The sequence below is a fragment of the Chrysochloris asiatica genome, unplaced genomic scaffold (genome assembly GCF_000296735.1).
Source record: "Chrysochloris asiatica unplaced genomic scaffold, ChrAsi1.0 scaffold00113, whole genome shotgun sequence".
Lineage (NCBI taxonomy): Eukaryota > Metazoa > Chordata > Mammalia > Afrosoricida > Chrysochloridae > Chrysochloris > Chrysochloris asiatica.
In genome coordinates, this window is record NW_006408631.1 from 9,208,978 (window position 1) to 9,222,223 (window position 13,246).

The following is a 13,246-nucleotide window of genomic DNA, read 5'->3' on the forward strand; positions in this document are numbered from 1 at the left end:
AATAATCAGGTAAGGGACATTTTGCTATGTCTGCTAGGTGGCTAAAGTCTGATCCTCAGAGCCTATGGTTTGGACGGTCAGCAACGCTTGGGCCCACAGGGACTTGAACTCCTGACCAGGTCTGCACGGTCTGCATCAGATTCCCCCTTATTTATTATTTGTTTAAGGGATGCTGCCTGTCTTAGGCAGTCAGTGCGAATTCCTCAGTCTTAACCGTCATTGAAACTCATTGCAGCATGGCAATGGCTCTGTCTTAGGTTGCCGAGGTTCCAGGGTCACTTCCTTTTTGAATGGGCACAGATATGGATCTTTTCAAATCAGTTGGCCAAGTAACTGTCTTCCAAATTTCTTGGCAGAGCTGAGTCAGTGCCTCCAGTATTGCATCAGTTTGTTGAAAGATTTCAATTTGTATTCCATATGTTCCTGGAGTCTTGTTCTTTGTTAATGCCTTCAGTGCAACCTGGACTTCTTCCTTCATACGATTTTCTGTTGTTATCTCTTGAAATGGTTGAACAGCAACAATTTTTTACTTGGCACAGTGATTCTGTGTATTCCTTCCAACTGTTTTTGATGCTTTTTGCATAATTCAATATGACCTTTAATTAATGACAGACAAACACCATCAATACTTTACAGTGGTTGCCAGCTGGCTTTTTTCAATGTGCCCCTCCAGGCTATATTTGACTTCTTTGGTACCATGTTTCTGTCATCTATTGTAAATTATTCTTCAGACCCACCCTTACAGACTCTAACTGTCTTGTGTTTCAATCCAGTGACCATCGCAGGGCAATGCACTCTTTGGTGTGTTAGAACAGTAGAAACTTCTGTGCAGGTTTACTATGTTTCAGTCTCACACCACAGGTTCAAATGAGACCTTGCATTCATTACAGCTGGAGCAGGAGCATATGTAGGGTTCTTGGCACCATAGGGAGGGTTCCCTTATCATGAACCATTCTTAGAATTTAGTGCACTCTGTAGAGATGATCGGAGTCCTGGTGTGGCACTATAGGACTAGACTCCTAACCACAGGGCTGGCAGCTCCTCAGACACTCTATACAGGGTCGCTATGAGTCTGAATGGACTTAAGGGCACTTAACAATAACATGACGATGATTATTGAGTGCACAGTCAAGGCCAGCCAAGGCCAACAGATAGCTCCAGATTCCCTAGTTAAAATAGTGCTTGACCATCACCAGCTTATTACTAGAGGCTCAAGGAGGAGTATGTGTTATTGCTAACACTTCCTACTGCACCTATATTAGCTTTTATGGGAGGCAGAAACTAATGTTCAAAAAATATTCAATGACTCAAAGTGGTTACATAAAACATAACAGTGAATAGATTAGTAGACCATTAAGAACACTCTTTCCACTGAGGTTTATTTTTCACTATTCCTAGGGCCTCTAATCATGTTTTTACTATCTCTCACCTTTGGATCACATATTTTTATCTCTCTTGTTAAATTTGTCAGTCAAATACTTCCAATGCTTCACCTCAATTGTATGCTTCCTATATTCAAATCCCTCTTCCTACCCCATATCAATTGGTCTTGTAGTGCTGTAGGGTAAGCATTGGACTGCTGATCACAAAGTCTGTGGTTCAAACCCATCAATCACTCTTCAGAAACTCTATACAGGGTCATTATGAGTCAGAATTGATAGCACTTATCAATATCAACCCATATTATAGAAGTGAGACTAAGCAGGAAATTCAATATGACAACGTCCATCCATGTTCAATGGAGTCCTGGTGTGGCACTATGGGCTAATGCATCAGACTGCAAAGTCATTTGAACTGTAAGGTCGGTGGTTCAAACTTAGCATCCACTTTTTAAAAACCCTATACAGGGTCGCTATAGGTCAGAATCAACTCGATGGCAATTAACAACAGCAACAACAATCCATGTTCAACAGGTAATACAGAATTGACATTCATCAGCCTCATGCCAGTTCTAAGAACACTAACAACATAATTCTAGTGTCAAAACAAGAGAGGGGGCAGTGAAAGCAAGAGAAACTTAGAACTCTTCCCCAGCAAGAAGCAGCTCAAATACAGAGCAATTCCCATACTACCTAAACTCAATGGCTCCTTCCCCCTCTGGTTCAGCTATAACCTAATCATTTATTGCAGTTGTTTATCTCCATAGCTGAAGACTAGATTTAGCACTAATAGAACTAACCAGTCATAACCAGCTAAGCCAGTTCCATTACCATCTTGATAATCCAGTTGATCTTTCAGGTCATTGGGAACATTATGAAACACAAAGAGTCTTTACTCCCAAACACTCCACCCCCCACCACACACACACACACACACACACCCCACAGCTACTAGACTCATTTAAGAGTCTAGAAGTCCAGCATGTCACAATAATGAAAAAAAATGGGGCCTTTAAATAAACTCTGTTTACTCTTTCCCTAACACTTACACAGACACAGCTTCCCCCTTCTCAACCTCATAAAGATCTTAACCCCTTTCAAGCAACCTGGGTAAAATTTATTCCCCACTGTTCCTTTCTTGGAATCCAGGTGTGGAGCTGTGGGTTAATGTGCTGGACTGCAAAGTCATTTGAACTGCTAGGTCAGTGGTTCAAGCTCTCCAGCCGCTCCTCAGAAACCTTATACAGAGTCATTATGGGTCAGAATCAACTTGACAGCACTTAATAACAACAAGCTAGCTCCTTTCTTAGGCCATTGAAATAAAATGCCTTTTGCTACTCCAACTCCACTGATGCTGTTCCTGACCCACTAAAGAGTTATGCCAAGTAGAACCTGTTTCCAGTAACAGCTCCACCTGCTTTTACCTATCTGCTTGGCATAGTCTCATTAAGAACAGTCTCAGAAAACAAATATGACTCCTTCAGATTTCATTACAAAACAAAGTAGAAACTCAAAGGATTAACTTCTTGATAGGAATTCTATTTGTCCCTGAGAAAACAAAATTTCAACCTACCTCTTGACAACTTTGATAAATGAACCTAGATTTCCCCCTATCTGCATGTTGGTAGCATAGTAGGCTAAGATTTGGGCTACTAAAGAATGGCCCGTGACTTGAACCCCACATCTGTTCCTCAGGAGAAAGTTGGGGCTGTCTTCTTCTGTAAAGATTTGCAGTCTGCAAAACCCTAGGGATCAGGTCTGCAGTGTTCTGTTGGACGACTATGGTTAGGAATGGATGCCACAGCACTCAGTTTGGTGTGGGAGGTGTTGGTTTGGAGTTTATACTTTAAACTGACTATCCCAGGACAAATTTAGAATTTCTGTGTGAGACAATGAGTTTCCATTTGTATTTTTTTCCTTTCCTTGGAAAATTTGCTTACTATTAATTTTGTCAAGTAAAGCTTAAGGTGAATTTTGGTTTGGTTTGGTTTACAATTAATTTGGTCTGCTCTTCTTCAGATGTTTGGCAAGGAATGGCAGTTCTATTAACCTAGATTTGGGGCATATTGATGATAATTGCTAGTAAGAATATGAGGTTTTGACCAAAATACTGAGGAACTAAATGCAGCATTTTACTGTAGCCAAGTATTGCTAACTTTTTGTTTAAACATATTGAGTGGAATTCTCAAATCTTACATGAGATCCACAGGGGGGATTTGGCAATGTCCAGCCTGTTTTGTAGAAACATGTGTTGTTTGTTTGAAATAAGTGTTATTGTTTGATTTGATGGGAAATGCCATATCCGTCTAAAGATCAGCTGGTTCACTTTCTAGTCCTCTATGCTCTGGTAGTGTAGTGATTACGAATTGGGCTGTGAACCACAAGGTCAGCAGTTCGAAACTACTAGTTGCTCCTCGGGAGAAGGATGAGGCTTTCTGCTCCCATAAAGATTTACAGCCTTGGAAACCCTGTACAGGGTCACTATGAGTTGGAACCGACTCCACAGCACATAACAACAACAACAAGTAAGCATTATAGGTCCCATCACTGTTTTTCTTAGACTGCACAGTGGCACATGATTGATAAGGAATCATTAGAAAGTCAGTGACCACCTTTGGGACAAGGATTACTTGTCCCAGTTTGGAGGCAAAAGTTATTTATCAAGGTTTGGAACAGGGATTTGGGGATTAGATTCAAAAGAGATAGCTGGTAATTTTAAGATACATTGACCTTATTGAAAGAGCTTGAAGTTATGTAGCTTCTTGTGTATGTGTTTGTGTTACCTTGGGTTGTGCTATTTTAAGAATGTATGCTGTTGTTGATTACTATAAAATGGAAGATGATAAGGAAAAATGGACCTTATCCGAGTACTATTTGAACTGATTCATACCCAATTGGACAAAATCTGGAGTGGGTTATCTAGAAAACTGGGATAGAGCCTGTCTTAAGGATTTCTATTTAATAGCATCTTCTGACACATGGACAAGAAGCCATTAAAATGCATACATTTGCTTTCTAACCAACCAATGATTGAGAAAGACCTAATTTTCCCATCCATAGAGTTGTGTGAGGTAGCTCAGTTTGAGGGTCTTTATATTTATTCCCAAGGAGCTCTGGTGGTGCAGTTGGTTAAGTACTGGGCTGCTAACCTCAATGTTGGTGGTTCAAAGTTAGAAACCAATCCACGGGAGAAAGATGAGGTTGTCTGCTCCCATAAAGATTTACATCCTCAGGAACTATAAGAAGCAGTTCAGCTCTGTACTACAGGGTCATTATGAGTCAGAATAAATGCAGTGACAGTGAACCTTAGTGCACAATGAAAATATGCTTTAGGAATTCAAATAAAATTCATATGCATGCAAAAGCTGGACAGTGAATAAGGAAGACCATAGAAGAATTGATGCATTTGAGTTATGATGTTAAAGGAGACTATTGAAAGTACCATGGGCTACCAAAAGAACAAACAGATCTATGTTGAAAGAAGTATAGCCAGAGTGTTCCTTGGGGCCAGGATGGCCAAAGTTCGTCTCTCAGACTTCAGACATATTGTCAGGAGGGCCAGTCGCTGGAGAAGGATATCATGTTTGGTAAGGTGGAGGGTCAGAGAAAAAGAGGAAGACCCCAGCGAAATGGATTGGCAAAGTGTCCAGCATCAATGGGTTCAAGCGTGGCAACAATTGTGAGGTTGGCCCAGGACTAGGCAGTGTTTCATCGTGTTGTGCATAGGGTCGCTATGTTGTTGTTGTTGTCAGGTGCCATCGAGTCGGAACCGACTCATAGCGACCCCATGCACAGCAGAACGAAACAATGTCTGATCCTGGGATAACCTCACTACAGTTGCCACACTTGACACCATCAATGATGCCACCTGGTTGATCCATCTCTTTGGGGGTCTTCCTCTTTTACTCTGACCCTCCATCTTACCCAGCATGACATCCTTCTCCAGCGACTGTTTCCTCCGGACAATATGTCCAAAGTATGAGAGACGAAGCTTAGCCATCCTGGCCTCTAAGGAGCACTCTGGCTGTACTTCTTCCAAAACAGATCTATTGGTTCTTTTGGCGGTCCACAGCACTTTTAGTATTCTCCTCCAACACCACAATTCAAAGGCATCAATTCTTCTATGATCTTCCTTATTCACTGTCCAGCTTTCACATACATATGAGGTTATTGAAAATACCATGGCTTGGGTCAGGTGCATTTTAGTCCTCAAGCTGACATCTCTGCTCTTCAACACTTTAAAAAGTTCCTGTGCAGCAGGGTCGCTATGAGTCAATACTAACTCGATGGCACCTAACAACAACAACCAGTAACTAAAATTAAAATTTGAAATTACAAAGTTTATAGAAGACAGCATAAGTTAAAATCTTGGTAATCTTAGGTTAGGCAAATGGTTCTTAGATCTGAAATATAATAAATATAAATGGGACTTCAATAAAATTAAATACTCTCCTTTGCAAGTGGCATTTGCTATGGAGTGGGAAAAAAAGTCACTAATGGGAGAAAATATTTGTGTGTCACTTATCTGTCAAATGACTTGTTATTGAGACTATGAAGAACTCAACATTCAACAAATAGAACAGAAATGCAATGTTTTTAAATAGAGACAAGATTAGGACATACGTATATTTCTTTGCCTCAGAAACCATGCAATGGCAAATAGAACTATGAATAGATGCGCAACACCTTAGCTTTAAAGAAAACACAAATTTAAACCACAATGATATATATCTTGCACAGACGGCACTTAACAACAATAACAACAATTATTACATAGGTTAAAATGACTGAATATCAAGTGCTTACAAAGATGAAGGGCAACTGAAACTTTCATATATTTCTAGTGTGAATCCAAAATCAGAAAGCCAGCTTTGAAGAGTTTGGTACATTCTAATGTGGCGCTGTGGGTTAATGCGCCAGACTGCAAAGCCGTTTGAACTGCAAGGTTGGCTGTTCAAGCTCACCAGCTTCTCCTTGGAAACCCTCTACAGGGTTGCTATGGGTTGGAACCGACTCGACAGCACTTAACAACAACAACAACAATAAAGGTAAATAAGTATTGTTGTTACTGTGAGTTTTTGAGTCAATTGACTCCTAATGCTCCCATAATTAAATCTGTTGTTAAATGCTGCCAAGTTGGTTCCAACTCATAGTGACTTGGCTAAGGGTTACCTAGGAGTGGCTGGTGGGTTTAAATTGTCGACCTTGCAAGTCAAACTGACCTTGCGGTCCAGGATATTATCCTACAGCAGCACACCGGGACTCCTAATTAAATATACATTTATTATATAACACAGCAAATCTAGTTTCAGATATTTTCCAAAGAAATGAGAATTTACTTTCAAACAAAAACTTGTACATGAATGTTTTATTGATATTTACCCAAACTGTAAGCAAACCAAATATTCTTCAACTAATTACTATTGATAAACAAGCTCTGGTATAATTACATACTGGAGCGATATAAAATTTCAAAAAGGAATATCTTTTGATACACCCAGTAGCATAGATTACTCTTTTTTTTTTTTAAAGTAATAGCAATAAAATTTATTGAGAGATCAGGACTGGTAAGCATTGTACATATGAGTCAGAATCTATCCCCAGGAGAAAGATGAGGCTTTCTGCTCTGGTAAATATTTACAGCCTTGAAAGCCCTGTACAGGGTTGCTATGAGTCAGAACCGACTCCATGGCACATAACAACAACAACCACAAAAACAGAGACCTGGAAGACATTTAGATTCACTGTAAAAAATAGTCACTCCTCTAGACAATGAAGAAATGTACACTTTTTTATAGTCAGAGCAGGAAGTAAAAGTTACAAAAATCATCATGTGAGTCAAAAATAGGATATATAGAAGCAGAGAGTTGGCAAGGATAGGTGGATAACACATAAATGGGGTCACATGATTGGTTAAGTAAGAGACTTTTAGTTGATTACAAGATGGCCACCAAATGGTGGCAGGACAAGTTTTCATGGTAACGTGTTAGTAAAAGTGCTATCTCAATCATGTTTGTTTCTAGACGTCCATATAAAGATTTATTCATAAATCTGTTCATTAAGACCATGGAGATATATGCTATCATATTGTGCATCTGTTTGACTATAGTGGAAAGACCCTGTGAAAATACATTGTGACAGCCTACACTTGCTAAAGAAGGAAAGTCTTCCTTAGGGTACATGGTTGGGTCAGCATCAAGGTTATAGGAAATGTTGTTGGAAGAGGCAGTTTTTATAATTCAATTAAGATTTTAGACTCAGGATCCATTTTCAAATACTCTATCCTCATTTGGGGCTATAAGACAAACACTTGACTGCAAGGTAGGTTTGAAGATAGGTTACTCTTAAATGAATCATGCTAAGTTAAGAAAGAATCAGACTCAAAAGGCCACATGCAACATTTATCTGATATTCTAAAGAGGGTAAAATAATAAAAGCCTATATAACAGGTCAGTGATTGCCAATAGCTGGAGTAGGGAAAATATTTACCACAGAGTTTTATTGCAAAGGTAGTTTAGGGAATGGCTTTTTTTTCCCCCTTATTTCCTGTAACTTAGTTGTGATGATGGTTACATGAATTTGTTATAACTCATAGAACTGCATAACCAACATTAATATATTTTTTGTTGTTATATGCTACACAGTAGCTTAGGATTCAGAGTGACTCTGTAAACGGTTTCCAAGGAGTGGATGGTTGATTTGAACCACCAAATTTGAAGTTACCAGTATGTCCACACGTATATATATTGAAAAAAAAAAAAAAAAATTTAGTTGAGATAGTGAATATCAAATTTTGGGGTTTGAATCAAACCCCACAATGTAATAACTGTATTACCTTTGCTTGAACCCTGATGTGGTGCTGTAGGTTAAACACAGGATCTGGTCATTGCAAGATCAACAATTGAATCCCACCAGCCACTCCAGGAAACCGTATTCAGGTCACTATGAATCAAAACTGACTCCATGGCATATAGCAGCAGCAACAACCTTTGTTTATTTCTTTCATTTATCTCATTTTCATCGTATATAAAATAATGTCATAATGACAATGCCATGTCAAGGGTAGTTATAAAAAATACATTTTATAAATTAGTTAATATGTTTCAAATAATTACTCAATAAATTTTAGCTTTTTACATATTTAGGATATATTTAATATTCTCCTGTACATTTTCAATGAAATGTGAAAATATTCAGGGTGAATATCTTTCAATTTAGTAAATGTGCCGATTTGCAATTAGCTTTCATAATTAGAAATTTGGCAAATTGTTTTGCCTATATTCTTTCACATTTGTATCACAGATGACCTATTTAGTCCTTAATAAGTGATATTTTGGAACACACAGCTTTCTATTTTCATAGCAACACACAGAATGTTGCAAGATTTCCTAATTTACGGGTGAAGAAAGTAAATTAAAAAGGGATTGTGTAGACTCCCAAGATCTGATTGATTAGTTCTACTAAAGCTCATACATGTATAATTACACAGTTCTAAAATTTTTACATACTATTTTATCAAGAATTCTGGCATTTGCTTCTCTGACATACAGCAAATATTAATTTCTCTCCTGAAATCACTGAAGTCATGATAAGAGTTGATAAAAATTGATCTATTGTTAGCATAATTCTTAAATTTTCTCTCAATATTTTATTTCTAATTACCTATTTATCTATATTGCATACATATATGGTTATATATATATTATATATATGTGTGTGTACATAGTTGGATATATTGTATATAAATCTGCCATGCATATATATGCAAATATATGTAATTATGTATAAGTCAAAAAAGTTTTTTTAATGTTCTATTATGATTCTCTTTTACATTTGAGAAAACAAAAGTCAAATTTTAAAGCTGCCTGTTTTCAGCATGTGGTAACATTGTTGAGGAAATAAACATCAATCATTCCATAGTTAGAGGACATAAGCAATATTAAGAAAAGGTGATATAGTAGTTTTTCTGTGGCGCTAGCACGTTCTCATGCACCTTTTCCTCCATTGCCCAGGGAACAAGAGAAGGGGGAAAAGGCAATGACAACTTGAAAAAGGAAAAAACGAAAAAGTGGCAGAGGTCTATTCAGCAAACAGTGGAATTTCAACAGGAAGTGCTATCTGATTTGACATAACTCATCTCTTCTGGGAAGCAGTGAACACCTCTTCCTCAAATTCCATGAATTGTTCTCTCTTTTTTTTAAATCATTTATCTTCTGTAGCTATTCTCTCCCTAATTCCTCCAAATAATGCTATCTATCATTGATATGTCTTCCAATAGTAGTATGAATTTGCAGAACAAGCATAGTGTTTTAAATGAAACAAGTCTGAGTTTAAATTCTAATGTTGTTTGTAATCGCATTAACTTTTCTTAATTTCTTTTTCCTCCTCTATAAATCAATAAAAGAGGATAGCAGAAAGTTAGAGAGGTACATATATTAAGGTTGGTACACTGAAAGATCTCCAGAATGAAACTCAGAAATTTATTACACCTTACAAAGGGCCGTTTTTTTACAGGAACCATAAACCACACCTCACGCTAAAAGTTAAAAAACAAACAAACAAACAAAAATCCTAAAATCTGAAATATAGACAAGAGCAGTATTTTTCAATATGTGGTCTTGAGACCTGGGCAGATTTCATCTCCAACAGCCAATCTTAATTTTTTTCTTAACTGTTAGCAGAAGATGAGCATCCTTTAAGTTTTCTTTCCTCCTTCTATACACATAGGTTTAAGAAAATTTATGAGACTAAATTTTCTCAAAAATATCAAATCTAATTTTTTAACAATCTCCCAACTATTTCTTTAAGACAATAACATTTCTTTCCTTTTTATCATAATGGCCGCTCTTTATCTTTACCTTTACACACAGACTCTCTCATCAGCAAAGATTGTGTCTTCCTCTGCTTTGCACAGATATAAGTAAGCATGTTAACTAAACATATTAATATTATTTGCATGGTTTATTCTAAAAGGAAACCAAAATCCCTTTAATACTTGAAATAATGCTTGAAAATATAATACATTGAGGAAAAGAATCTTACCACAAATGAAGTACATTTTACAACAGCATCCATGATTCTTACTTTCCAGGGTTCTTCAATGTTTTCTGGCATAGGTGTATAAATAAAATAAGCAAAAAGAACAAAAGTCAGTCCAACGCATAAAACTTTCCACTCCATGTTATGTTTTTTTCTATACTCTAGATCATGATGATCTGCCATCACTCCATATATACTGGATATTAAGGAATAGGACAAAGGTAGATTGCAAACTATCTCAAGCAATATAACAATGTTAGTAACTGTTAGCGATTGCTCAGATCCAAGATTAATGCTGATAACAGTGATTGGTTGAGCAATTAATTACACATTTTATGTGAAATACTTCTCATATTATTTTCTCAGCATATAGATTAATGTGATGAAAGGATCTAACCTCAACACACACCTTTCCTGATTTTTAACCGAGCACTATCTCCTCTTCTTCTTCTTTTTTTTTTTTTCAACAATTACCTCTTGGTATAATTACAAGTTCTATATGATCACCATTAAATGTTATGAAATGCCCATTCTTCCTAATATCATCCATAGTGTGTTATGATCCATCTAGTGGAATGTCTTTGCATATTTAATAAAACACAGACATTCTGCTTTCAGTCAAGGTTAATTTGATATCAGCAATGACGTCCTTCATTCCTTTATTCCAATGGTTTCCTCTTCTGAAACCATTTGAAGATCTAGCAGTTTCATGTAGATAGAAATAACCCAAGAAGCTGGACTATATGAAAACAAATGTGGCATAAAGATTGAAGGAAGATTCATTAACAAGTGATATCACAAACGATATTTAGCTAACACAACATTATTTCTGAAAGAGAAGAGTATTTGAAACATTTACTGAAGATGATCAAAGACAGCAGTCTTCAGTGTAGGTTACACCTCAACAAAAAGAAAACAAGAACCTCACAACTGCGCAACATCATAGGCAACATCACGATAAATGGAGAAAATAATGAGGTTGTTATGGATTTCATTTTACTTGGAAGCAAAATGTAAGCAGCAGTCAGGAAATCAAATGACATATAGCACTGGGGAAATCTGTTGCAAAAACAAAACAAAACACAGTATACCCTTTGGTTGGGTAATGATGCATGGAGGGGATTGTAATCATGGCAATGAAATGATATACAATAGGCTAAATATAAAACTAATGTTATCCCATGTAAACTATCACATAATTTACAATAAAACATTAAAAAACAACAACAACACAAAAACACCTCTTTCTTTAAAGTGCTAAAAAGCAAAGATGTTACTTTTAGGATTAAGCTGTGCCTGAAGCAAGCCATGGTATTTTGAATTGCTTCATACACATGCAAAAGTTGCACAATGAATAAAGAAGACCAAAGATTTGATGGCTTTGTAATAGGTTGTTGGCAAACAATACTGAATATAACATATATTTGTAGAAGAATACACAAATTTGTCTTAGAAGAAATACAGTTAGAATGACCTTTACAGGTGAGAATGGAGAGGTTTTGTCTCAGGTGGAGACACTCCCTGGAGAAGAGTATCATCCTTTTAAAGTAGAGGTTCAGCAAGAAAAGACAAAGCCCCTTAATAAGATAGACTGACACACTGACTGCAACAACAGACTCAAACATACCACTAGTAAAGACTGGGCAATGTTTTGTTTTGTCGTACAGAAGGTCAGTTTGAGTCAGAACTAACTGGGCCACATCTAACAACAACAACAAATAACATGTGAAATATAATTCACAATATATTTTGTCAGTGTGTATCATTAGCACTCGATTATAAATAATTTTTAATTCCTTAGTGGTGTACAAGATAAATCTTACAAGAAAAAAAATAAAGAGCCATGAAGTCTATTCTCTTTTTTATATGTTTCTTTTAAAGTTTATTAATACAAAAATACACATAAGCCTACATAAATACATGTTGCTGTTAAATGCCATCGAGTTGATTCTGATTCCTATAGACCCTGTATAGGGCTTCCAAGGAGCAGCTGCTGGGTTTGAATTGCTGACTTTGTATTTCGTAGACCAGAGCTGATCCTAAAGCACCACACCAGGATATAACTATCTGGTAATATTTAGTTGTTAGTAATATTTAGTTGAATCACCACGGCCAACTGAATTGTAGACAAGAGGAGAAGAAATTTATAAGCTTATCCAAGTTCTAGAATTATTTCACCTAGTACAGAGCATTACTAAAGTAATTAAATTGTTATATTTAAATTGTTATAAAACTTAAAGCTATTCAATTCATACAATTGCATACTAATGGAAAAAGTATGTATGCGTAAAAATATTTATTAGAAGCATACTATGTGCTAAGCCCAATACTGTTCAAAGGGTCACAAAATTTAGGGCAATCCGGAATTTGTTCATTCCTTATGGAGTTTTCTTTAATTTATACTTCTGAAATTAATTTCCCTAAAACCATCATTGGAGATGTTGCCATAAAAGGTTTTATTCATTTGGGGCCCCTTCCAATTTTCTCAGTGCCTTACATGGCAACACCTTTCACTCATTGGCCTTGCCTTTCTTTCCATTCAGTCAGCTAGACTCTTCGTTTCACATGTTTTCAAGGATAGAATGGCATAGAAATGAAAAACAAAAACAAAAACTTAGAATTTCTTCATAGCTTCTGCATTTTGAAATCTAGATATGTCGGGGACCCGCCTCGACATTGGGGTTCAGTTCACGAGGAGAGGATACCTGACGGCAATTCATATATATCAAGAATACACAGAAAGAGAGAAAGAGAGAAACAAAGAGGCACCCCAAAGCCAGGGTGGATACATCACTGATAGGCAGGCTTGGGACTACAGGCATCGTGGC

The 13,246-nt window shown here is 36.8% G+C and overlaps 1 protein-coding gene across 1 annotated transcript in view; it reads right to left on the reverse strand.

Annotated features, from left to right (window-relative positions):
* LOC102825389 (arylacetamide deacetylase-like 2-like) overlaps positions 1–10,559 on the reverse strand; it is a 34,467-nt gene extending 23,908 nt beyond the window's left edge. Inside the window, exon 1 of the mRNA XM_006867976.1 lies at positions 10,422–10,559. Within this exon, the coding sequence (XP_006868038.1) occupies positions 10,422–10,559 (138 nt within the window). The remainder of the gene's footprint in view (positions 1–10,421) is intronic.
* Between the last annotated feature and the right edge of the window lie 2,687 nt (positions 10,560–13,246).